We start from the raw sequence: 26245 nt of genomic DNA, 5'->3' as shown, positions 1-26245 counted from the left end.
ATTAACGTCAAACGCCGTCGTAAATATTTATGAAGTAATCCTTCGCCATAGTAGAGTTCGTATTGCGCGTGTGCGCTCTGTGTGTTGTCCACCGTGTACCAGTCTGTCTGAGCGCACAGCGGATCTCCGCACTGAGACCAGAACCACCATGGCTTGAATTACACTACCTGCCAACCATCCCATTGTCTGTTGTCATAACCAGCATGCGACCCCTCGCTCTCTTTTTTTGACCGGAAATAAAGGCGAATCCCCGGACGGTCCGGATTAATTTTCTGCGCATCATTTGGACGGGCGTCTTTAGGATGGAGCACATCAGAACACCAAAGGTACCGCTGATGTTCTTTATATGCCAGTATGTTTTTCAACCCTTGAAATAATGCAAAAATTCTCATTCATTTTCCTAACATATGTTGTTTATAAACGCAACATTTGACACCTAAATTAATTTTGTGTGAATTAAAGGGCTTAATAGGACAGACCCAGATGATAGGCCACAGTGCAGACCCCCATCCTCCTTCACCCAGTGCATTGTAACAAGATCTGAATAATGATTCAGCCTCAGCACTACTGATACACCATCAGAGTCAGCAGATTGTGTAGGATATTTTGGCTTTGTGTGAAATTTTACAATTCTGTGTTTTCAAGGACAAATTAATTTAGGTTATGAGTAGGACAAGAACAGATGCTGTGGTCCTAAGGTATATCCCTCATTATTAAATGGCTATTTTAGGAAAATAATAGATATAAAATAATAAAAAATTATTATGGGATAATTACAATGTGTATGACCTCCAGAGTCATTAAATGCACTGTAAAACTGCAAACCACAAGGTTGGAGTATTAATTAATGTATTGTTTTTATTGCAGGTGGAAAATGTGCGTATGATTGATCGACGGACTCCGAGGAAGGCTACAGTGGGAACATTATACCTCTCCTCTACTCACACTATATTTGTAGAGAACTCGGAAGCCCGCAAAGAGACCTGGGTAGGAATCGAAACCCTTTCATGCAGACAATTAGGCTTCCTCTCGAAAGCGAAGCCAAGTGTTTTAACCACAGATTTAACAACTCAACTAATGTGTCATTAACTGCATGTCTTCTATAAATTACGACAATTAAAATGCATTTGCTGTCTTCTGACTTTTGGCTACTATAAAACAGTTCAGTTACAAGTCTAATATAAACACAATAAATTGTCTTTTGCCAAGACCCAACAATAGTGTCTGACAGCATTTATACTGTAGTAGGCTCTTTAATAATTCATATGTATTTATATGTATATGTGATGCTTTTTACAATTGATTTCACAGTTTTATGGAACATCATGATTTCAGAATATCTTAGTATCTTCATGCTTTATAATCACATTTAGCAAATCAGAGCTGGGTTATAGTATAGTTTACTGGGGAATAATATTTTTGGGAGATAAAAAGATATATAGAGACACTTTAGATATTAAAACGCATTGTTAAATGAAAGTAAAACATCTGCGTTAATGTTTCAATTTTGTTTTGTGGGAATCAGAAGTCAAAATATGAATGAAATAATAGTAACTGTGAGACAGATACTTGTGTGATAATAATAATAATAAATAAACCACATAATTGTTCTGGCTGGTACTTATTAAAATGCAGGAAAGAGTAAGTGATAATATTAATTTTAACATGTATTTTATTGTGTAAATGTGTTAAATCTAGTGGTTTAAAGATATAACATCACATTTAAAATGTCCAGAGTATATACAGGAATCAGAGAGTGAAAATCAATACCTTTTAAGACCTTTATTAGGACTCTTTCCATAAATTTTAAGACTTTATAACTACTTTTCAACCAGAAACAGTGGCAAGATTTTAACTTACAGTATATTTACTAAATATGAATGTAAAAAAATAATCCAAAACTAAAACATTATTCATATACTGAATAAAAATCTATTAAATCTAGCTAATTCAGCAGGTTGGCACCTATAGAGCTGCAAAAATAATGGTATTGCCTTGGGAACTGCAGTAAACAAAGCAGCATGATGTCAAATTTAGCAGGATTTCATAGATTTATTTTATAATTACACAGCATCCCTATATTTGCAGATTTAATCCAGGCAAACTTTAGCATACAGCAACATTTAATACCTTGCAAATTAGCTAATTAATTAAATAATTAAAACTTTAAGACTTTTTAATACTTTTTAAGGGCCTTACATTTCTCTACATCGATTTATCAACTTTAAATACTTTTAAGGCCCTGCAGACACCCTGATGTCGTCAATTGACTTTTTGTCTTTGACCCAGTTACATTTTGTAAAAAAAAAGAAAAATAATATAATAAAATAAAATTGCTATGTGTGAGTGTAATGAATGCATTTATTTGTATGAAACGTATTCAACGTTATATTTGCAGTTTACATTTTGCAACACACAATCTAAAAAGAATCACGCAGAAGAAATTTGCGATATAATAAAGTGCTTTACCGAAATGTATGTATGTCGTTAGTTGCTACGAATGCAACTTTTAATTTAATGCTGTGTGATAATATAGTTAATATAGTTTTCAACAATATAATAATGAGCCATGAAATTTAAAGTACTTCTTAATGTAGTGTTTGTATTAGGGTAAGGTTGGCTATAATTGCAGTAATGGTAGAATTATTTGTAATTATTAAAAAGTTAATTTGAGTTTTTAATTTGTTATTGTGATATTTACTCGGCTATAGACCATTTCAATGTGATGATGTCGCTGGCCCATGAACATTTCCTGCTTGTCATCAAACCATTTCATAACTGTAACAAGAAGCAATTCAATCATAACTTAATGTTAAAACTGATATCACAACATTATTTATCAATATGTGGCTCGTTTTGGATTTTCAGAAGCTATAGAAATGAAAAATGTTCTATTGATTTTGTTTCTCATAATGGTCGATAGTCTAAAAAGTCATTGTGCATGTCTAGTTGTTTATCTAAAAAAAGAATGGCTCCAAAATCTAAATAAGATTCCTGATTATTGCTCCACAAGGTTCTGCACAGTTTGGTGAGTAACGTGGAGAGACTCCCAACAAACCCATCAGGAAGTCCTGTCATTATCCGCTGCAAAAACTTCATTGTTTACAGACTGCTGATCCCACAAGAGAAGGACTGTTTAGATGTGGTGGCTTCCCTCACTCGTCTCTCACGGCCAGGTAAAATACAAATAATAAATACATTTTAAAAAATGTCAGAGAATTTGGCTTTACCGGAACTATTATACATATTGTCAGAAAAGTGGCTTATTTGTGCAAATACATAGGACTTCAATTGTTTGAATATATATGATTTTATTAAGGAGGCGTGGCCCCAGACCTAAATCAAAGTTATGAATTGCCACTCGATTGTATTGACTTTTATTCAACTTAATACCATCTTTCTATCAGTGTTAAACGTGATTCAGAATATTTCTGGGTTCTTCTTTTAGAATCAGAAAGCATGTTGGATAGCCAAATGTTAACTATACTTGTGTAATACTTTATGCAACTCTAAAATATAGTAATGACTATTAAAAATGGTTTATGAAATGGTTTTTAAAAAAAGGCAGCTGTGGTTAGGTATTACAGAATAGTGTATTGGTTTATTGGACTATATATTTCATGAAGTAATAAAAATTATCCTAAGTACCAAAGATTTTATAAACCATATCAATAAAATATAGTCATTCTCTTTAAGTATAATTGGACTGTTTTTCACCTTAAATAATTTTACTTAAGAAAAAAAAAACATTTATATAAATGATGAAATTGTAATGTCCGTTGTATATACTAAGGTTATTTATAGTTAACCAATAAATTTGCTTTCACTATATGATTTTTACAGTATTTCTCAGACAAGCTGTTACCTTGCAACATTGCAAATCATGTAACAAATTTACCTGCATATGATATTGGTGAAGCATGTATAATGATCCATGGATTTGCATTTCTCTTCTGAGGAAAGCTAACACTGTGACTTTTTTTGCTTAGACAATGCCAAATCTTATCTGTTGCATCACCATGCATTGCAAAAGCACAATGTCTGTGAAATGCGGACAACGTCAGAGCACTATTCTTGTTCAGCGTTGTGAGATTTAACTATGGGACCTGCACATATATATTAATAAGATTTCTTTTTTTTTCATAGAGCGCTATGGAGAGCTGTTTTGCTTCTCTTTTAACCCAAACCTGGATAAAGAATTAAGGGAAAAGGCATGGGGCTTCATGGACCTGAAGGCAGAATTCAATCGAATGGGAATACCCAGCAACCTCTGGCATGTCACAGCAGCCAATCATGAGTACAGAGTCAGTATGAGTTCAGACATCCTGTTAAAGTTCTTTAAAGTTCCCATGATATTAAATTAAAAAATTTTTTAATGTTAGTATCAGTATATTAGTCTTAAGGATATCTATAAGCTTGTGCGCTCAGTTATATCATTTGCATTTAGAAGATATGAAACTTACAGTCACTTCCGCCTAAATGAGTCGGTGATTTTAGTTTTTTTACATCACCTTATACTTCAGTTTCTCATCAAATTTTCGGACCCATCAAGTGCTCTATAGTATCTGACATATCCCGCACACTTCAATAAGCTTCTCGATTGCTTTTCATTTGATGTTCTGGCAGATCTGTGATAAAAACGTAATTCCCGCCCTGTCTTCTTGTTTCTGTTGAGATTACGCCAAACATTAAATGAAAAAATGCACATTTCAAAGCATTTCACAGGACCTTTAAGGCCCTCATGTACTCAAATTGCTATGAGTGGAGTCTAGATGAATATACAGATATGCTGTGCAATAAAAATACAACCAAGACAACATGAAAAACAGATTTTTAAGTCTCTAATAATCACAATGTAGATGTGTTTGCACTATGGCTACGTTATGTCACATGATTTTTTTCCCTTAAGTTGACTGAACTAAATTAATTGAGTAAACTCGTTGCCACAATTTAATAGCGTAATGGAGTCTCTCAAAACTTGCATATTTAAGTTTATTTAACTTGCTGCTTTTGTAGACTATACTTAAATTGTTTGGTTCACCAAACTGAGCACTAAGTTTTTTGAACTGAAAAATTTAAGTATAGTCTACAAAAAAAACTGGTCACTGATTCGGAGTAAAAAAAAAAACATTGAGTGCGTGGAAATATGTTAATCTACTTTTGCGTTGATTTAACAGCTTGCAGAAAATTGAGGAATGAAACTTCATAATGAAGGCATCCAAAACGTCAAATCTTAATCAGACAGCATACCAATACATTTTCCAAACATTCAGTTATCTGGACAATAAGGAAGTCCTTAGGCTGAGCTTAAAACGCACCGTTTCCCAACTAGGACTTCACAATACAAACAGTTAGAAGTAGTTTAGAATTTTACAGTCAAGACTACATTTGTGAAAATGACCTATTTTTTCAAAGGATTAATTATGATTTTAAGCTCACTACACTTGAAATCATAAGTTTATGCATTTTCATGGTACAAAAGTTAAATTGACTCATATTTGTAAGTGATAGGACCTAAATGCTAAGTTTTAAGTAATGTTCAGTCAACTTTACTTTATTAAAGTAAAGACAACATTAGGGTTTACAGTGTAGCTCTTTATTCTCTCAGTTGATATCAATCAGGTTTCTACTTTAAAGTAGCTTTTTACCGTCTATTTTTAAGTCTCCATTGTTACTTTCAGTAACAAAGGTAAAGCCTTTAAACCACAACACCTACTATATAGTGGAACATTGCATTCTGGGTGAAAATGAAAATTGTGTCGAAGCAGTGTCGCAGTAGGTAGTGCTGTCGCCTCACAGCAAGAAGGTTCGCAGGTTCAAACTTCGGCTCAGTTGGCATTTCTGTGTGGAGTTTGCATGTTCTCCCTGTGTTCGCGTGGGTTTCCTCCGGGTGCACATATTCTGCACATGCCCTTTTGACAGTCTCTGCATGGGCCTGGGTACAGGTGAATTGGGTAGGCTAAATTGTCCGTAGTGTATGAGTGTGTGGATGTTTCCCTGAGATGGGTTGCAGCTGGAAGGGCATCCGCTGCGTAAAAACTTGCTGGATAAGTTGGCGGTTCATTCCGCTGTGGCGACCCCACATTAATAAAGGGACTAAGCCGACAAGAAAATGAATGAATGAATGAATGAATGAATGAATGAATGAATGAATGAATGAAAATTGGGTTGACGTCACAACCCAATCTCAGACCTATGACAGTGTCCAACATCGGATTTTGGTTACTTGCCAATGCATCGTAAAAACAACCAAATAGCAACGTCAATGATGCTACCACAATAACAATGATGTTACCGCATGCCTTTATGTGGGTGTTACCATTATGAAGTCTATCAAATGTTGGATTTTGGTTGCCATGCCTGATGAATAACTGTCAGTATTTGACGTCAGGATGTTGGATTTTGGTCACTTTCCAACACAACCTTAAATTATCAACATCATTTGATGTCGTTATTTGACATCAAAATAATGTTGTCCTTAGACGCTGGCTGGACATTGAATTTTGGTCACCCGATATCATGAACTAATCCAAGCTAATATTAACATCTTATGATGTTGTGTGCCTGCTGGGATTGAACACAACATTTTTTAGGGAGCTGTTTCAAACCCCTGCCATTTTCTGGTGCACCATGATGCTGGTACACCAGTTTGTTCTTTGATCTTGCTTGAAGTATATCCGTGCCTTTAGAGTCAATAAACATGATTCCCCTTTTTCAAAAAAGATCCATATTTTGAGAACTGCAGCTTATGTTGCATTGTGAACAGCAATATTAAACGTAGTTTGTTATATTTTTGATAAAGAACAGGAATGTATTTTACAGGAAGGTCAAACAATAGTTCTAATCAGCATATTTTGATTGGCAGTTGTGTGACACCTACCCGTCAGAGCTGTTTGTGCCAAAGTCAGCCTCTCCTGCTGTGATTGTGGGCAGTGCCAAGTTCCGGAGTCGAGGGCGTCTTCCTGTTCTCTCCTACTTCCACAGAGACACCAGTGTAAGAGCTCTACTTTAAACTCAGACCTTTAGTATTATGTTGTAGTATCTTCATCTGCATTCTGTGTAGTCACCCCATTGTTGATGTTGTTTTTCTAGGCATCGATCTGTCGGAGCAGTCAGCCCCTCTCTGGCTTCAGCGCACGATCCTCAGACGATGAGCAGATGCTGCAAGCGATCATGAAGTCAAACCCTGTCAGTGAGTTCATGTATGTGGTGGACACAAGGCCAAAGGTGAGAGATCAGAAACACAACTTGAATTTTTTTGAAAGTTTGAAAATCACCGGCTGACTGTCAAAAGTTTGGAAAATAGTTTATGTGGTGTCTATCTAAACTCCAATGTTTAGAGTTTTCTGCTCACCATGGCTGCATTTCAGTGGAAAAAGAGAGAAACGTTAATACAATTTATGAATGTGAAAGTCTCAGGAACAGTATATAATAGGGTCAGAAATGACTTATTTTTTTGTCATAAAGGGAAATTCTTTATTGTTACCTCATTAATTCTATTGGCCGTTTTTAAAATCAAATAATTAGGTTAAACTATTTACTTCCATCCACTAGAATCCTATAAACTGTTACCAATAAAATTCTGTACAGATATACATTTGAAAATAACTTAGCATGTGGTTTCAGTATTTTGAAAAAAAGTTGTTTATTGCTTGATGTTTAATTCAATTCAAGTTAATGAAAATTCAAGTTGTATTACAAAAACTATTGTTTCAAAGCAACTTTACAAAAGGTGTACATTATTGCAATACAATTAAATTAAGTTAAAGTTACAATCAAATATAAGTTATTATATACAGGCATAGTTAGCCTGCAATCTTATAGCATATACAGTCAGAATTATTAGCCCCCTTTGAATTTTTTTTCCCTTTGTAAATATTTCCCAAATTATGTTTAACAGAGCAAGCCAATTTTCACAGTATGTCTGATAATATTTTTTCTTCTGGAGAAAGTCTTATTTGTTTTATTTCGGCTAGAATAAAAGCAGTTTTAATTTTTTTAACACCATTTTAAGGTTAATATTACTAGCCCCTTTAAGCTATTTTTTTTCAATAGTCTACAGAACAAACCATCGTTACATAAAAACTTGCCTAATTACTGTAACTGTAATGTAATACTGTAAATGTAATGTAACTGTAATAAATCTCTCCGTTAAACAGAAATTGGGGGGAAAAAAAACAGGGGGCTAATATGTCTGACTTCAACTGTAGGTGATGTCTATGTGTACATGTTTAATGAAGTGTATTTATATTATAATAATTAATAATAGAGTACACATGAAACCTTTGACACACAAAAATCTGAGAAAACATGTCCGGTTCAGTTTTTAAAATAACAAAAGCTGTGAAATGAACCTCTTCCTTGCTTTTTTTATTTTTGATGAGAGAAGATCTTGCGAGAATGCAGAATTCAGTCAGTGAAACAGGAAACCATGATGAGTTTTTTCACCCTTATGATTCTTTAATGAGCTGAAAGGTCAAAAGAACAGCCGTTTTAAAAACATATTATTTATTAATGTAAACCCCCATTTGGTTAATTTAATGTGTCCTTGCAAAATAAAAGAATTCTAGCTTAAAAGCCATACATATTACAAGATTTCTTATGAACAGGGTTGTCCAAACTCGGTCCTGGAGGGCCTGTTTCTTGCATAGTTTAGCTTCAACTTCCTTCGACACACCTGCCTGGAAGTTTCTAGAACTAGAAAGAGCTTGATTAGCTGGTTCAGGTGTGTTTAATTGGGGTTGGAACTAAGATATACAGGACACCGGCCCTCCAGGACAGAGTTTGGACACCCCTGCTTTAGAATGATAGCAGCCTATTGAAATTAATTTCCAGGCATATTGATGGGTTTGCCCCTTTGTATAAATCCTAAAATTAAATAAATAACTTGTTTACTTTTTGCACTTAAACTGTTAATTATTTCTATTAAAATACACTTTACTGCAATATAATTTGTATCTTGTAATATCTTAAAAAACCTCTCTTTGTAACTATCTCCAGCTGAATGCCATGGCTAATCGTGCCGCAGGGAAGGGCTATGAAAATGAAGACCACTACACTAACATAAAACTTCAGTTCATTGGCATAGAAAACATCCATGTCATGAGAAACAGCCAACAGAAGCTTATAGATGGTAGATAATTGAATCTTCTTTACTTCTTTATCAGCAGACAACCATCTGGTGATCCCTTGCTGTCCATATGAAAAAAGCTGCTTACCTGTCTCTGTTTCAGTCGGTGATATGGCGGCTCCCTCCATGGCTGATTTCCTCTGGGGTCTGGAAAACTCAGGGTGGCTAAAACACATCAAAGCTGTACTAGATGCTGGAGTCTTCATCGCAAAGGCAGGACTTTCACATTTTAAATATGAGTTTTAAAAAGCCTTCCTGAGATGACTTTTCCCAGAGATGGGTTGCGGCTGGAAGGGCATCCGCTGCGTAAAAACTTGCTGGATAAGTTGGCGGTTCATTCCGCTGTCGCGACCCCGGATTAATAAAGGGACTAAGCCGAAAAGAAAATCAATGAATGAATGAATGAATGAAAGAAAGAAAGAAAGAAAGAAAGAATGAATGAATGAATGAGATGACTTAAAAATCCATGATAAATATTCAGAGTATAGAAAATCTACACTCAAAAAAAATATATTTTTTTGCTGCTTGTTCAAACTACTATTTAAAATAGTAGAAACTATTTAAAAACACAATTCTTGAGATTTCTTTGGGATGATTACGCATAAAACTTAACACATTTTATTGGATTGAACATAAAACAATCAAGTTAACGTAATCGTCAGACAATTTGTGTTGGAAGAATTTTGTGGAACCCTGGATTTTTTACAAAATTCTTAAAACATTTTCTTTATATAATGCAGAGTTCAGACTGCATGATTTTAGCCAAGATTTTAACTAGCTGACAGCCAGGCAAACCGGTGCTTGTTCATGTGAGTGACAATCACACACTGTGAACTATCAAAGGTGCAATCTGAGAGAATCGCTGATGAGACGCCAACACCCGAGAAATATTTGACATGCTAAATATCTGGACCTGTCATTGATTCAAAATTGATTCATGCCATGCGTAATGTGTTCTGATTGAAAATAACATCAGTGATTACCTACAGCCAATGAGAGAGCAGCATTCATTAGTGTGTGTACCTGCAGGCCAGCGGGAGGTTGGGGGAGAACTTAAATCCAAAATGATCCAAAACAAATCCAAGGAAACTCTCGAATGCTTTCAGAAAAAGAAAATCAAGCTGTAGAATGGCCAAGCCAATCAGCTGACTCGAATCCAATAGACAATACAAAATAGGGATCAGATTTGATGGACGAGACCCACAGAACCATCAAGATTTTTACACACTCTTAAAGTCTGTGAAAAAAATCACACCTGATCAGTGCATGTGACTTCATTCTCCATATGAGAGGCGTCTTTAAACCGCCATCACCAAAAAAGCCTTTTATATAAAGTAATAAATACATTTTAGTAGTTCAGCACTTTATTTTTTGTTATTCCATAATTACAATTTTTTTTTGTATTTTTATGTTTGTATTGTTTGAGTTTTAACCAAAATCGGGTTTAATTCCATGTCAACAGGTCCTTAAGAATATTTTCCCAGAAAAAAAACAAAAACATGATGTGTTGAATACTTTTCCCTACGGAGACCTGGAAGGGACGTGATGGTGGAGAAAAAATGGGTGAAAGGAAAAAAAAAATGGGTGGGAGAAAAAATAAAAGTGATTGCTAAACATATTTTTGAAAGTTTTTGCATTCCCTTGCAAATAGGTTTTGCGAGGGAACGTAAATATGTTTTTTACATTATATCCTATTATTAGGTATTTTTCCATATTTCTCTCATATTTTTAATCTTAAAAGCATGTTGAAATTAATATAAAAATGTCTGAATTCACATTCTTTCCAATAAAGCTGTGCGTTGATCAGCGCCCCTCATATGCAACCTCTGAATCAGTGAATGCATGTAAATGCGCTGACTGACTCCCAGATCAGCTGTACACGCCATTTAAAGAAGAGCTAAAGTGCAGGACAATTTAAAATTAGGGTGTGTGTTTAAACAGACAAATACACTTAATAATATGTAAACATGCCCGGATGTCCTGCGTGTTTTATTTTAAACACAAATAATTTCCTCTTGAATGAGCTCAAACAGTTAAATCATGCTTTTGTTATATATCATTGCTTTCGTAAAGTTACACCTAATTTATCTAACAAGACAAAATGAGAGATTCATTTGCTGCTCTTCACTTGTTTGAAAACAGAGGTGTCACTTTAAATGGCGTGTACAGAAGCTGATCTGAGATCAGTTTATCATACTGAGCACGTTCGTCAGTCAGCGCCTATACATGCATTCACTGATTCAGAGGTTGCAGAGGGGCACTGATCGACGCACAGCTTTAATGGAAATAACGTGAATTCAGACATTTTAATTTCAACATGCTTTCAAGATTAAAAATATAAGAGAAAAAAATACCTAATAATAGGATATAATGGTAAAATACAGGACAATCCCGGCAAAAATAGGAGGGTTGTCATGTATGAAGTGAAATGTTTGTCGAACAACAAATTTGCGAGATAACGCAAAAACTTTCAAAAATATCTTTACCTATCACCCTTTTTTTTTTTCTCCCACCCATTTTTTTCTCCACCATTACGTTCCTTACGGGTCTCCGTATTTCCCCCACTGTATATATAATGGTCAATATTTTCAGATCTGTCAGGTATTCTAATAATTTTGGCCACCGCTGTTAGTTTGAATAGCAGATAACTGACATAATCATGTATTTTTCTGTTTATGTGTGTGTGCAGGCAGTGGCAGAAGATGGAGTTAGTGTTCTCGTTCATTGTTCAGATGGATGGGACAGAACAGCTCAGGCCTGTTCGGTGGCTAGTGTACTACTAGATCCCTACTACAGGACTATCAAGGGATTGATGGTAATAACTGATATTTGATTCATGCAAGTGTATATGTCTGTGTGGAACAAACATGCAGCCCTATTTAGTTCCACTTTTGACAATGTTACACAACATTATCATTTTATCAAGGATATTACTGATAATTAATCAAAATTTTAAGTCGGCATGAACAGGAAGCTGCGACTGCTTTTTTTTCACATAAGAATGAAAATGAGAAAACGGTGGGCGTGGCTTGTTTTTTTCTACTGCAAGCTGATTGGATGTAGTAAAGTATGCATTACATTCAGAAAGATCAGGAAAAGAGTTCCGATAGAGTTATTACAACCTAATGCTGCATTCATACCAGATGCAGAAGAAGCGTAAAGCGCGAGTGATTTACATGTTAAGTCAATGCAAAGACATCCTGCAGTGCAATACGGGTGAATGAGGTGGCATGAATGGCGTGATTCGCGTGAATAAAGCGGCGCGAGTTGAGTGTTTTGTACGATTGATGCCCTTAAGGAGCAAATTGCTCAAATTGGAAAATCTGAACTTCAGCGGATATTCGCGCCGCGTTAACCAATCAGGAGCTTCCTCTTGTAGGGGCGTGCTTATGACGTAGTGCCTGTTGTTGGTGTCCCGGGGAAAAATCCTCCTGCCGACACGGGACAACAGTTGATCAAACTAGGCTCAGCTCAGTTGGAAGCACTGCTGAAAGCTTTCATCAACCAGGTATAGTTTCTAGAAGAGTTTATGAACTTACAGGACTGGGTCCACCTCTGAAAGGATCTAGTGGACTCCAAACGAGTCAACACTGTTTTTCAGCCTCCATAAAGCAAATAAACATAGTTATTCTCTCAATAAAATCCATGTTAGCCATTTAGCAATGAAGCTAGAGTCACCGGGCAGAAAGAAGCCCTGCCCACTACGCAAATCTGCATCTATTGTGAAGTGAATTTGATGCGCAAATAAAGCAGATTTGGTGATGATTTTTTGATCTGCACATACCACATCTAGTGTGAACAACACAGCAGAACAGACACCTCCTCCTCACCATTTCTGTTTGTTGTCATAGCACTGTCAAAACTAACAGTTGGAGGGGCGTGGTTAAGTATGTTAGCCACGCCCAATACCTCAGACAGACGTAATCTGAGAATTTAACTAAAAACAAACAGGAACATTGTTTTTTTTCCTTATGACATGCACAGATTTATTGTTCACAACAAAACTAGCAGTGTGAGCTATCAAAATTAATATGGTTAATTTTGTTTTCATGTTGTTCTTTAAGTTCAATTTTGTCCTTTTAGCGATTATGAAACACAATAATCGAGATAAAACTAATATTGGGTAATATACCAGCCTATTTCCAGCAGGGCTATGTTCCTGCTGCCGACTATGCTTAAATAAATCCTTCAAAGTTGTTGCTCTCTGGCCTACTCATAATCGTTTAAAATAATCGGGGTTACAATACTGACTAAATTAATTGTGATTATGCTTTTTCCATGATCGAGCAGCCCTAATATGCGGTATAAGAGTGACTTTACATGTATGTGGATGCACACTACAATGTTTTGTCAGTGCTAGGTATGAATACCTTGTTTTTTGTGTACTCCATCACAACACTTATCCCATAATCATAAGATGTTTAATCATTAGTTTGTCTTTTGTGGCTGTTTGATCAAATTCAAAGACATAAAAGCAAATTAAATCTTATCAAATGCTTTTGACAGCCTCTGGAAGTGGGCAAAAGTGGACAATTTTAAAATGTTTTACCCCTTATTTACCTGATTTTAGTGCAATTTGTAAAATGTTTTTCATCAGTATTTGAACACAAGTCTCCTTTCTTGTAGGTTCTGATTGAGAAGGACTGGGTGTCGTTTGGACACAAGTTTTCTCACAGGTTTGTGTTTCTCATTTTGATTTGCACATTTATGGCCTCACGCACTATTCACAGTAGATTTCTAATCCTTAATTGAATTGTAGAACATTCTGTGAATCTCCTCTTCTGTGTTAGTTGTGCATGAATAATTTGTAAAACCAGAAAGGCCTCATTCCTTGTGTCATAGCAGTCACTGTGACTAAACCATCAGTTATGCACTATGCACACTTAGACTGTCCGTCTGTAAACTTTAGGTGAGCCACAACACTATGTGCACAGGGGTCAGTTTAACTTAAAATGTTCAGTTTTGTACATGTAACACTAAAGGAGACATTTTTAAGAATGTTTAGGTCCAATATACTGTTTATTGCAACAACGGGTAGTCAGGCTTCACAGCTCAAACTTGTCTTGGTTTAATGTCAGTTATGACACTAGTTCCTATGAAACACCAAGGTGGTACAGTATATTTAAAGGAGACCTTTCATGCCCCTTATTGCAAAATGTAAAAAGTCTCTAAAGATTTGTTCATGTGAAGTTTCAGCTCAAAATACCCCTTAAATAAGTTTTAGAAGTCTTTAAAACTGACCCTTTTAGCCTTTGATCCAAATTGTTTAGTTTTGGTGACTGTCGCTTTAAATTCAAGTGAGATTGTGCTCCCAGCCCTCTTTTTAGGAAGAACTATACATCACCATAGCATCAGATTTAACACAGGACCAACGTTATCTGTGTGAAAATCTGAAAATGTCAAAAGAAGTGTCTCGGAGGAAAGTAGTCTATGGATAGTCTATCTGTGCATCCTAAAACACATTTTTAATGCCTTAGTTGGCAGGTATAGTGTGAAAACTCGAAATGTGAAATCTCGGATGGCTGCTTCTCACTCAGGGCTGTTTATGCCAATAAGGGAGAGCTTGTCACTAGAGGGCAGGAGCTTGCCCCTCCAATGAAATGTACAAAAGGACAATGTCAAAGCATTTCTGCAGACGGTTTTTAAAAAGTGCGATTATAAAAATCGACAAAATTTTATCTTTAGTGGCTGCCTATATTCACACAATGTTGCCACAAACAACAACAAACACACAATGTTAAACTTAAACTCTGTGTTTAAACCCCTTAAAAGGTGATTTTTGCATGACAGGTCCTCTTTAAGTGAAAGGAATTTGAGAAAAGCCACTTTTGGAATTAAATAAGAGTTATCATTAGAGTGTCTATTTATAATTTGAATGTATGATTAAAATATTTCTGATTACTATTATTGTGGAACAATCAGCCTCTAGAGATTAGAGTGCCCCCTTTCGTATCCATTTTCAAGTCCACTTGTTTGATCTCGCTTAGTAATAATTATCTTGTCATGTCGTCACTCTAGTTTCAGAATACTTTGTATATATCTCTATTAGTATTTTTTAATTCATGTTTAGTCCTCTCTGCTTTGTATATATGGATAGCTTTTTATTGGTCAGCAATTAGTTTTTTTAAACATGCGTTTTAAAAAAATGAACATGAACTTATTCATATTAATATATGAGCTTTATTAAAATCTTCTACCTACAGATATGCTCATCTTGACGGCGACCCTAAAGAGGTTTCTCCAGTCATGGACCAATTTCTGGAGTGTGTGTGGCAGTTGATGCAGCAGTTCCCCTGTGCGTTTGAGTTCAACGAGCGATTCCTAATACAGCTGCACATGCTCATCTACTCCTGCCAGTACGGGAACTTTATTGGCAACTGCCAGAAAGAACGGAGAGACTTGAAGTAAGAAAAACAACAGCATTTTGCTTGAAGCAGCTGCATGAGCACCTGCAGCTCAGCATGTCAGATCATGTAGGCTAACTGTAGGATACAGCTTGACAGAAGTTTGAACCATCTACTTTTGTTTTAATATAACTACTTTTAATCATGCAATTGGGATAGTTATATAGGTACTATTGGTTTTATAGATGACCAGCACCCATTATTGGCATACTGCCCTTATTCATTTTCCTTCATTAGGGGTCACCACATCAGAATGAACTGCCAACTTTTCAACATATGTTTTAACCAGCGACCTTCTTGCTGTGAGGCTACAGTGCTAACCACTGAGCCACTGTGTCGCCCATACTCCCCTTAAAATGGCTAAATCCATTTAGATGCTACTACAGCTATGCAACATTCATGAATATGGGTCATAGATTGAAACATAAACCACCATTTGCCTACGCTGTAAAAAAAAGTGAAGCTTCAAAATGTCCCAGGTATGATCGCTGTCACCTTTTGGATGATGGTGCCAACAGAAGCGATCATGAACTGGGGCTGCAGTTACAAAGTTTGGCTTAAACTCCCATACTAAACTTGTATCTGTTTTTAGAAACATTACATGAAGTAAAATCTGACTTAATCAACAACAAAAACACTTGGATGTTTATTAGTGTGAAGAACTACCTAAAATGATGGAAACTCTGTGCACCCACTGTGAAGAAAAAAAAAATCAAGTACTGAGTCCACAAGGAAACAAAATCACATTATGTGAACCTCTAATAAAGCACAGATACACAACGAGCCGACATTGAAGAACTGGTGAAATCCTGAACAAATTACAATGCTAATAGTCAACTAATAAGTACACTCAAATGGGGGGACACAAAATAGGTAACAAATGTAATCTTATTCCCTGCTTTACGTGTATTTAGGGACTATGGGAATACAAAATCCAGGACAAAATAGACAGATTAAACAAATGCAATTTCAAACTTACCAAACAATGTAAAAGACATGAACAACAACAAAACATTTCTGAACTCTGTGTGCGGAATCTCTATTTTGTAGTACAAATATGGCTACTGAGAATGTGTGAGTGATTTAAAGAGAAATCGCACATTTCCGCAGTAAGGTGCGTCAGAGCACAACATGGTCTAACACAAGAAATACATGGCCAGCAGGGGGCAGTTATGTAACATGGTGAGCATACTAAACCGATACAGTGCGCTGAGCACATGAGCTATCTGTAAACAGTGCGAAAACGGCTTTCTTTAGGCAGCTGTGTGTGTATCTTATACTATATAGTTTAACTGTTTAAAATTATAATTTTGGAGTGTCTATTTAGGCTAAATGCAAATAGCACACCTCGTTGGAATGAGCTAGTCGAGTGCTTCTCGTATCAACTGCAGATAGACAGAACAAATTCAACAATAGGGGTCCAGTTAGTACCAATGGTGTTGTAAAATGCAAAAATAGGGTGATTGCATTGTTTAAATACCTTTAAGCCAAGATGCCTCTGCTGCAGTCTGTAGCAAGACGATGTGCTGGATCAGATTCAATACGTAGTGGACATTGTAACGCCAAGGCTACTGTAATGGGTGGGTTTAAGGTTAGGGTAAATGAAGATGTTGAAGAGCCCATATTATGGGTTCTTGAAAATGATCTTACATCCAGTGTGTAACACAGCTCTAAGAGAAGTGAAATGTCCAGCTAAGGCTTCAATCTGAAAGTGCACCATGTTTAACTATTGATTCATCTATAAAAGAGACGACTCATAGTAGTTTGAATAAATCGCTGTGGTAACGAGTCTTTAGCCGTGCCAGTGTGATGTCGATATGGAACTCAAGCCCTGCCCATTTGCCTTGGCATTATAGCCCCAGCCTTGTGCTGTGTTCCCTTCATTTTTCTGATGAGTGCTTCAGCAATCCACATGCATACAACGGGGGATTCGCCAGCCATTTGTTAGAGGAAGGACCAGAAAAGACTACTGATGTATGTGACTTCATCAGAGCTTGATAGGAGCTTTACAGTACACAGTTCATGGACCAGTTCCTTCCTCCATTTTATAAGTGTAAGTAACTTAAGTGCGATTAAAATGGTTACCTCCTTGTTTTCTCTAGCTTGCAAATTATGTATTTAATTGTGTTTTGTTACTTGTAACCACTCCACATGGCTTGTACTGTATCTGGTTAACTCTTTATATTCTTATATCGAGTGTAAAACCACATTGAAAACGCAACACATGCTGCATTGTTTACAGATATAAATGCATTTGTCTGCTGCCGTTTGTAGTTGCTATGGCCACCGTCAGTTGTTCCTACACACGTGCGGCGGTCAAGTTTCAAAATAGTTCAGCTTTTGCCGCTGTGTGGATTAATACTGAATGTGTGTCACTGTTTTTACTTATGGTAAAGAATAGAGCAATATGCTGGTGTTCAACTGCATTGCTTTAATGCACTCATGCATTGGGCTCACACCTATACTCTGCACTCTGACTACCTTAATTAAAAAAAAAAAAAAAAGCTGTGCTGGGTTATTTCTCTATGTCTTGCGCTGAACGCAATCGACTGATCACAACAGACTAGCTCCCCAATCTCCGAAGATTAGCTTCATGATAAGGAGGGGTTTGGAAACAAATGAATAACTGGACAAATCATATTGGAGTCATTGGGATAATTGGGTAAAACTAAATGCAAAATATAAGACAAGGAAAGTGTTTTTTGACCTTGCATGCATATCATCCTGTTGTTGGAAACCCCCAAAAACCAAAATATGACCCTTTTTAATGCATAATAGGGGCTTTTTAATAATTGTGACAATTGGGTTTAGGGTTGGGGTAGGGGTAGACATAAGACAATGTAATGGGTAATTTAATTATTAATATAAAAAATTCTTGTTTCTAGCAACAAAAGCTTGCACATGCATATGCGTAAACATCAACTATGTATTGGAGCTGATGCAGTAAGTAATCGTTCTACAGGCTGCAGCGAGGACAAACTCCTTTAAAGGTTGATGTAGAATTCAGAGACCCTGGTTATTAGTGACACCGGTGGCTGCTAAATGAACTGCAGCTAGATCTTATAGAACATGTCCTGAACGTCATTTTCCCAAATAAATAACAAAGTTCTTTTGTCTTTGATTAGAAGTAAAAAAGATGTTGGAAATACTTTGGCAGTGATACACCGATAAACCATTCTGTTGTCTCGTAAAAGCAGAGCATTTCATCCCCTTATTTAGATGTCTTTTTTCATTTTGGTTAGAAGCTTTTGACCAGAAAAAATTCACAAAATTCTTTGCAATATCCATCTAACTTTGGTAATGTCAGTTACTTTATATTAATATTAAACACTAACCTACAACAATTGAGAACTGAGGTTGACATCAGATTTGCTTTATATGATTGCGGTAAGCCTTTGATGCAGCTCTTTTTTTTTCCCAAACAAAAGGTGAAGCAGCCGTTGAATTACCTCGGTTTTGATACTTTTATTTGTTTGTTTACTCATTCATTTTGCACTGTGCAGGTTACAGGAGAGAACACACTCTCTGTGGCCACATCTGTGGGAGAACAGGGCTGAATACACCAACCCTCTCTACAGGACAGACCACAGCCAGACACAGGGGGTTCTCAGACCTCTCACCACTGCCTACTGCTTCAAGTAAGTCGTCATCTCCATAGCCCTGCGTGTGCTTTTATAACGTCTTCAAACATTTTTGCATATGCTCTTTTTTTATTGGTCATGCTTCTGTAGGAATTAGCTAGAAGAAAATGAGAGGAAGCATGCTAAGTACCAGGAATTAGTGGAGGAGTGCAGGGAGAGAGGCTGGAGAACTTTCTATGAGCCCATAGAAGTAGGATATAGAGGCTTTGCAGGGCGTTCACTTTGCAAAGTCTTCAGTCGTTTGGGAGTTACAGGGGTGGCTAAGAAAAGGACCATTCGATCCACAAGCGAAGCCGCAGAGAAGGCCACAAGGTGGCTGTGGATTAAGAGGGCGGATCCGTGGACTGCTTCTGGGACGCAAGTTGGGACTTGATCAACCCCGGCTTTGTCACCTGGGTGAGAGTGTATGATGTTGAAAGAACCAAAACACCCAATGATCCCAGGATCTGAGGATGTGTCCCAAATGGATCCATGAGATGTTTCTTGCATAGCTAATTTATTACACCTAACATTGGTGAAGAAACTTCTACATGACATATTTGAACAGATCTGTCTTTTAGCCTCTTAATGATTTAGATATAATTAAAGGTCAAGTTTAAACCAAATAGCTTAATTAAAAGATAAAGCATACCTCGATACATCCATTCAACCTCACACTTACAATGCAGTGTCTCATATTTGCGTATTTTGAATCTTTTTGCGTGTTCTTTTGGTTTTATAAATTATTTTCATGCATTAAAGTTTAAGTAAACGTCTATGAATATAAATGTTTTCTTAGAAAGCATTTAAAAGACATGTAATAGCATGTTTGACTTTGTTTATGCTTTTTTATTATTATTTTATTATTAACCCTTTATTTGCCATCCTAAATGCATTATGGGCTTAAATTGGGTTTGATAGATATTAATGCGCAATAGAAGATAATGAGCTGGGAACGATGTTGTAGGTTTTGGAAGGGGATGTACGGCCGTGCAGAGAGAAGTTTGTCTTCTCAGCAGTCTCCAGCAGACTGTCTGAACGCAGTGAGGGAGGAGTCACAGCAGCTGGAGGAGGAGCTTACAGCCCACCAGGAGGTACCGCGGGAGACGGACGCTGGCCAAGGCATACACTTGCATGCATAAATATCACATATGTACCATTCTTAAAGGGGTCCTAATATGCTTTTTTACACGTTTAGTTTCTTTTGTGCATTTAATGTTCTTGATTGACCATGCGAAAAAGAAAATCAAAGCAATCCAGTTGCATAGGGAGTCACTCTCTGTACAAGTAAACAGTTTTTGAACTTCTTTAAGGGGCTTTATGATGCAATTTCATGTTTTAATTTGTCTTTGAATTATTATTATTATTTTTTTATCATGCATAGATACGATCTGTAATCTTTCAAAGACTAAAGCTTCAAACCCAAATACATGTACTTTATAGATGTAAAGACTTGTTAATCCACACTTTCCTAAAATGCCTCGTTCAAACACGCCCCCACAAATCTACACTACCTGACAAAAGTTTTGTTGCCTATTTCAGGTTTAGGAATAACAAATAATAACTTGACTTCTAGTTGGATCGTTTGGTATCAGAAGTGACTTATATGAATGGCAAAGGCCTTTAGATTACTCTTATTTTACCTAAATAAAATATGACCAGGGCACTGCAGTAGGTAGCTATGTCACCTCACAGCAAGAAGGTCACTGGTTCGAGTCTCGGCTGGGTCAGTTGTGTTCTGTATGGGGTTGCTTGTTCTCCCTGATTTTGCGTAGGTTTCCCTCGGGTGCTCCGTTTTCCCCCACAAGTTCATATCTGCCAACACTCCCGTTTTCCCAGGAGTCTCCCGTATTTCAGACCCATCTCCTGCTTTGTTCTGTCTCCCGGAATTCCACCCCCAACCCTCCTGCTCCTCAGCTTTCTGTTGCAGTCCCTATGCACAACTAACCCAACGCTCCCTGCTCTTCAGTTTGCGGTTTTGTAATGTAATGGGCAGCACAAATGTCTTGATACCTCAAACTGTCAATGTTGTCATCCACTCTGCAGAGATCTCACTATCCCCTTTACTAAATGTAACCCTAAACCATGATTTTCCTTCATCAATCTTTACTGATTTCTGAGAGAATCTTGGGTCCATGCAGGTTCCAATAAGTCTTCTGCAGTATTTGTGATGATTGAGATGCAGTTCAGCAGATGATTCATCTGAAAAATCTACCTTCTGCCGCTTTTCCAAATGATCAACTAGAAGTAAGGTTATCATTTTTTGCTCTTACAACTGGGATCGACGACAAGACTTTTGTCAGGTAGTGTACATCAGTCAGGGAGAGAATTTTCAAAACACTGGCCAAATGTAAGAAGGCCAAAATAAAAACTGCATTGTTTGTTAAATCCTTACCCATCTGTAAGCTGCTCTGAGAAAATGGAACATTCAGCTTGGTCATCTGCATTTTCTGGATCTGATTAAGTTTTGAATTTGTTAAAGTATTAAGGGTACTTTCCATTTCACATTTGAGGTATTCGGTCAATCATAGTGCACCTGATATCTGTCCAATTAGGGCACACTGTTTTTCAGAACTGGGAGATTTGTCAAAAGCATCATGTTTCTCAAAGAAATACCAGAGATGAGCAACAAAATGTATGTCATGTGGAAAATCTAGTATTTTTAAAAACATTGCTTTACTCTAAATACACAAAATAATGTTTTTTTTTTGCAATACGACCCCTTTAATGACACCTCGACTTGTCATACGGGAAAACTTCTGAGATTCCTTCTAGGAAAGTACACATCACAATGTACTGGATTTTAAGAATTCTTGGTTGAGTTGTGTTAGTTTGTTGTTGCCGTGTCCAAGAGAAAGGTTTTGAACTTGTAATACAGCTTTCTTTGTTAGCTTTTGTTGGTGTAGATGCTCATATTGTTGAGTGTTCTCAAACAGCTACAAAAGACTGACTCTCTGCATTCTTAAACATTACGGGGCGTGTTGTTAAAGCACACTGACCATGCAAGAATTAAACTTTGCCCTCTCTGATGATAGTTTTGAAGGCCAAAGAAACAAAAGCAAACGTTCTCTTACTAGTCCTGGTTTAGTTTCGCGGCTATCAGAGTAGAAACAAAAGCTAATTAATTTATGAATTTAATCAAATATTTAAACATCAGTTTACTAATATACATTTTTTATTTTATTTTTTAGGGGTTTTCACCTTTATTGATAGGACAGTGGAGATCTAGGAAAACAGGAGAGTGTGGGGAGCAGAGATAGGGGAAGGATCAGCAAAGGACCTCGAGATGGGAATCGAACTCGGGTCACTGCGAGCAACTCAGTGCTATGTGTCGACACACTAACCATTAGGCTATTGGCGCCAACAACTAATGTACATTTTAAAAGTAATATTTTGGTGCTTTAACATTTACTCCATATTTGTAACTGTAAAAAAATGTTCACCAAAAGGGTGTAAATCTTAGTTAAGTTTATTATTATTATTATTATGTAAAAAGTAGATAAAAGTGGACAAAAGAGATGGATTTAAATGCCAGGTAACTGGTGTCCTAAAGTCTGTCAGTTTAATGCTCACATGTTGGAAAAATAAACTAAATAATATATACGAAGTGGGTCAAACTGACAAAGATTTAAAGTCTGCAGATGTTTTGCTTGTTGCTTGAGTGATCTCCTTTTGAAAGGATGTGGAAGCTCATTTGCATTTAAGAAACACAAAAAACGTTTTCTTCAGCCCAAAAAACGGCCATTTAAAACATGATCTGTAACGTATTAAAAGCTGAAACTTCAGAGACTTTTATTACAGCTTATAATTAAAGCATAATAGGACCCCTTTAAAACGCATCCAGATGTAGAGAATAGGTGCACAATTTATTCCCTTATTACACGTTCAAAATACTATGCAGCATCCTAGTGTTCCATTTCAAACACAATCTATCAGAATTCGTTCCTTTCATGTAAAACTGACCAACTCTTTCAAACGTACTCACCTTAACAGAGACTTGCCCAGCTGAAGGAGAAGAAAACTTCAGGGGAGAGGAAGAAGATCAGCAGGTTGTCTGAACGCGCTCGCCGTCCCACTCCGAATGAGGGTGAACTCGACAGCCCTCAAGACTACTTCAGCACCCCGAGAGGCGAGAAACACACTCTTTCCTTCACACTGCCGCTAGATCTAGCAGCCCAGACCAAGAACGGTGACCCTGATGACCTTTCAACCTGCAGTGATTTGGAGTCAGGGGTGGCTGATCTCAGCAGCCACTCCTCCAGTGCTGGAGATGACAATAAAGACCCCGATTCTGAAGAGGTGGTCAAAATACCTGCCTGAATTGAACAGAACTGGTAACAATGAGGGATAAAAGCATAGTAACGGGTACCGAACTGGGAACTGTGCTGTTTTTTAAATGTTATTTTATTTTAAATGAACGTGTGAATTTATATTTAAATACAGTACGAGCACAAATACACATATCATAAAACAGTCTGAGGAAAAACACCTTTTTGTCCAGTAAAGCATTATCTCAGTATTTAAGTTTTAGTTTCACTGTGTATTTCACTGATGATTTTGTTTATTTATTTGGTCTATAGCTATGTTCGGAACAGCATATTGTCATACTACTTATGCAAATGCACAAAACATATATCGGAAATGCCCCAGCAGGCACAGGATGTCAACATGATATCAGACTGATGTTGTACCCCAACCTTGTGGGGACGCTTCATTTTGTTTGGAAATGAAAATCGGGTTGACGTCAGAATCCAACATCAATGTCCAACCTAAAATCAACCAAATATCAACCTCTAGTAATGTAACAGCTTGACGTTGTGTGGACGTTCCCACTATGACGTCTATCAGACATTGGATTTTGGTTGCCATACCTGACGAATAAATGTCAGTATTTGACGTCAATATGATTTTGGGTTGAGATGTTGGCTTGATGCTGGAATTTGGTCACTTTCTAACACAACCTTAAATCAACTTAATATCAACATGATCTGAGATCATTACTGGACGTCAAAATACCGTTGTTCTTAGATGCTGGAAAGACATTGAATTTTGACCTTAATCTAACCTAATTGTAACGTCTTGCGACATTGTGTGCCTGCTGGGTCAGAATATGTTTTACTTTTGCCAAATTTCACGCTTCTTAAAATATTGCATCCTACAAAGCAATACAAAAAGTCATTCTTGACTGCCAATATTCCTTTGTTAAAAACTTGCATTTCCAATCGAATGGGAGGTTACAAGTGAACCAACTGCTCCAAGACACTGAAAACACTGTTACAACGAGCTGCTCATGTGTAAATAAACCACATTACGTTCTTGAGCAGTACTATTACTAAAATTTAAAAAAATTACCAGGGCAATTTTTGTCACATTTGTCATTACATTTTAGGCCCTGACATTTTTTGTTTGGGAAGTGTTTTCTTAGACAGTATATAGAGTATGCTAGTATTCCATTCCAAACATAGCCCATATCTTCATGGAATTTGGACTGTGCCTATCAAGACCAACAGATTTCCAACCTGCGTGTTCCATCTTAAATATAAATCGTGAGAATTTATTGTACATGTGCAAACGAGAACTGAATGGAAGTAAGAATTGTAGGGCAGCCACACCACATTTACTTCCCATTTCTGTACCTGTAGACAAACTCTGACCCATAGACAATCAATCCCTGTGATGAGCATTTCAACTACACTGATAGATTTGTCTGGATCCTACATGTGTATTCATTTGTTGGGCTCACAATAAACAACAAATACAACATTTCTGGAGACAATTTTTACATTTCACTTCAAGATCTGCAATATAAATCTGGGTATATTTAAGCTACAGAACAAGATGAAGATCACTTTGAAATGTGCAGCAGCAACAAACTTAACTGCAATATGAATTTTTTTCTTGGACAGGTTTCTTCAATGAGGTCCTGCAATTATTTGAAATTAAACACCAAGTATTTTCAAATGATGAAAGGTCATACTTTCCAACTGCGTAGTCTGTGCACAACAGGATGTGAGCAGAGTACTATGTCCGAATTAGTATTTGGAAAACAGTAAGTGAGAAATACCCACTACTTCAAGCAAGATTCTGAATTGTGCATCAAATGGATATCATCAGTGCATTTCCAACATGATATTAAGTTAAGTTTGATATTATAAATAGCCCAGGGCTAGACTGTATCACCCTGTAAGGCGCTTTAGAGTGAAAACAGTCATGGCTGTCACATTGAAGTGCTCAAAACTGATCACTTTGAAGGGCCTCATGGAATGAAGGATTTGGAAGGGTACAACTGATGGAAACTTGTGGAAGTTGTGGAGGATAGCAGTTTGACTTTACCTATAAATGTATGTTTGGTATTTTTCTTTAAGCAACTACTGCAGCATTAATAAAGTTATAAATAAAAACAGATTTTTTTGTAAATAAAACAATTATAAAATAAAAATATGTATACATACATACATTTATTAATACATTCATGCATGCATAAATAAAAATGCATGCCTGCCTTTCAGAGTGTTTTGTGGGTTTCAACTAGTGTACAAAAACTATGATGAAGTCACACCGTGATCGTCTTAGTAAGATGACTCAGAAGTGCATTTTAATAACAATAAAAAAAAAAAAAAGAATCGTTTTGACCTCTACACCCTTCATGCCGCACGTCATAATTTTGCCAAGTACGATGCGATGCTGGATTAACTTCTATGTTGATCCTGGAATGTCAGTTTTGTTCAAAAACGTAATCCATTCCCTACCCATAAACCTAAACCATAAACCTACCCATAAACCTAAACATAACGTACATTATTCCTAAAATCAGAGGGCAAGAATAGTTAGATAACAATCATGTAGAAGTGCATTAACCTAACTGTAAGCCATTAAACATACCCCCAATTCTGATTAGCTGTTTTGAATGTTGTTCCAGGATCAACATACCTGTTAATCCAGGAACATGTCCTACTTGGTGAAATCAGGTTGGCGCTTCATGCCACCAGTCACTCAATACCTACTCAAGTACTATAGGATTTTGAATGTACTGTTTACACACCTCTCAATGATTTATGCACGCCTTGTTTGTCTTTTCAAACCTCACCATT

The 26245-nt window shown here is 36.7% G+C and overlaps 1 protein-coding gene and 1 long non-coding RNA gene across 5 annotated transcripts in view; one reads left to right on the top strand and one right to left on the bottom strand.

Annotated features, from left to right (window-relative positions):
* LOC147846759 (uncharacterized) overlaps positions 1-26245 on the bottom strand; it is a 1232122-nt gene that overhangs the window by 349019 nt on the left and 856858 nt on the right. The window lies entirely within an intron of this gene.
* mtmr7b (myotubularin related protein 7b) lies at positions 60-24917 on the top strand. 4 transcript variants are annotated; one of them, XM_087235877.1, is made up of 14 exons: positions 60-326; positions 868-987; positions 3014-3176; positions 4147-4304; positions 6866-6994; positions 7093-7227; positions 9001-9133; positions 9234-9343; positions 11820-11945; positions 13757-13806; positions 15334-15534; positions 19038-19172; positions 20122-20248; positions 23148-24917. In XM_087235877.1, exons 1-14 carry the CDS (start codon positions 303-305, stop codon positions 23472-23474), a joined length of 1938 nt encoding a protein of 645 aa, XP_087092003.1. In that variant the 5' UTR covers positions 60-302; the 3' UTR covers positions 23475-24917.

This window comes from Danio rerio, chromosome 1, assembly GCF_052040795.2.
Source record: "Danio rerio strain M-AB ecotype USA chromosome 1, GRCz13ab, whole genome shotgun sequence".
In the NCBI taxonomy this organism is placed as follows: Eukaryota; Metazoa; Chordata; class Actinopteri; order Cypriniformes; family Danionidae; genus Danio; species Danio rerio.
This window is presented reverse-complemented; position numbering and strand designations above follow the sequence as displayed.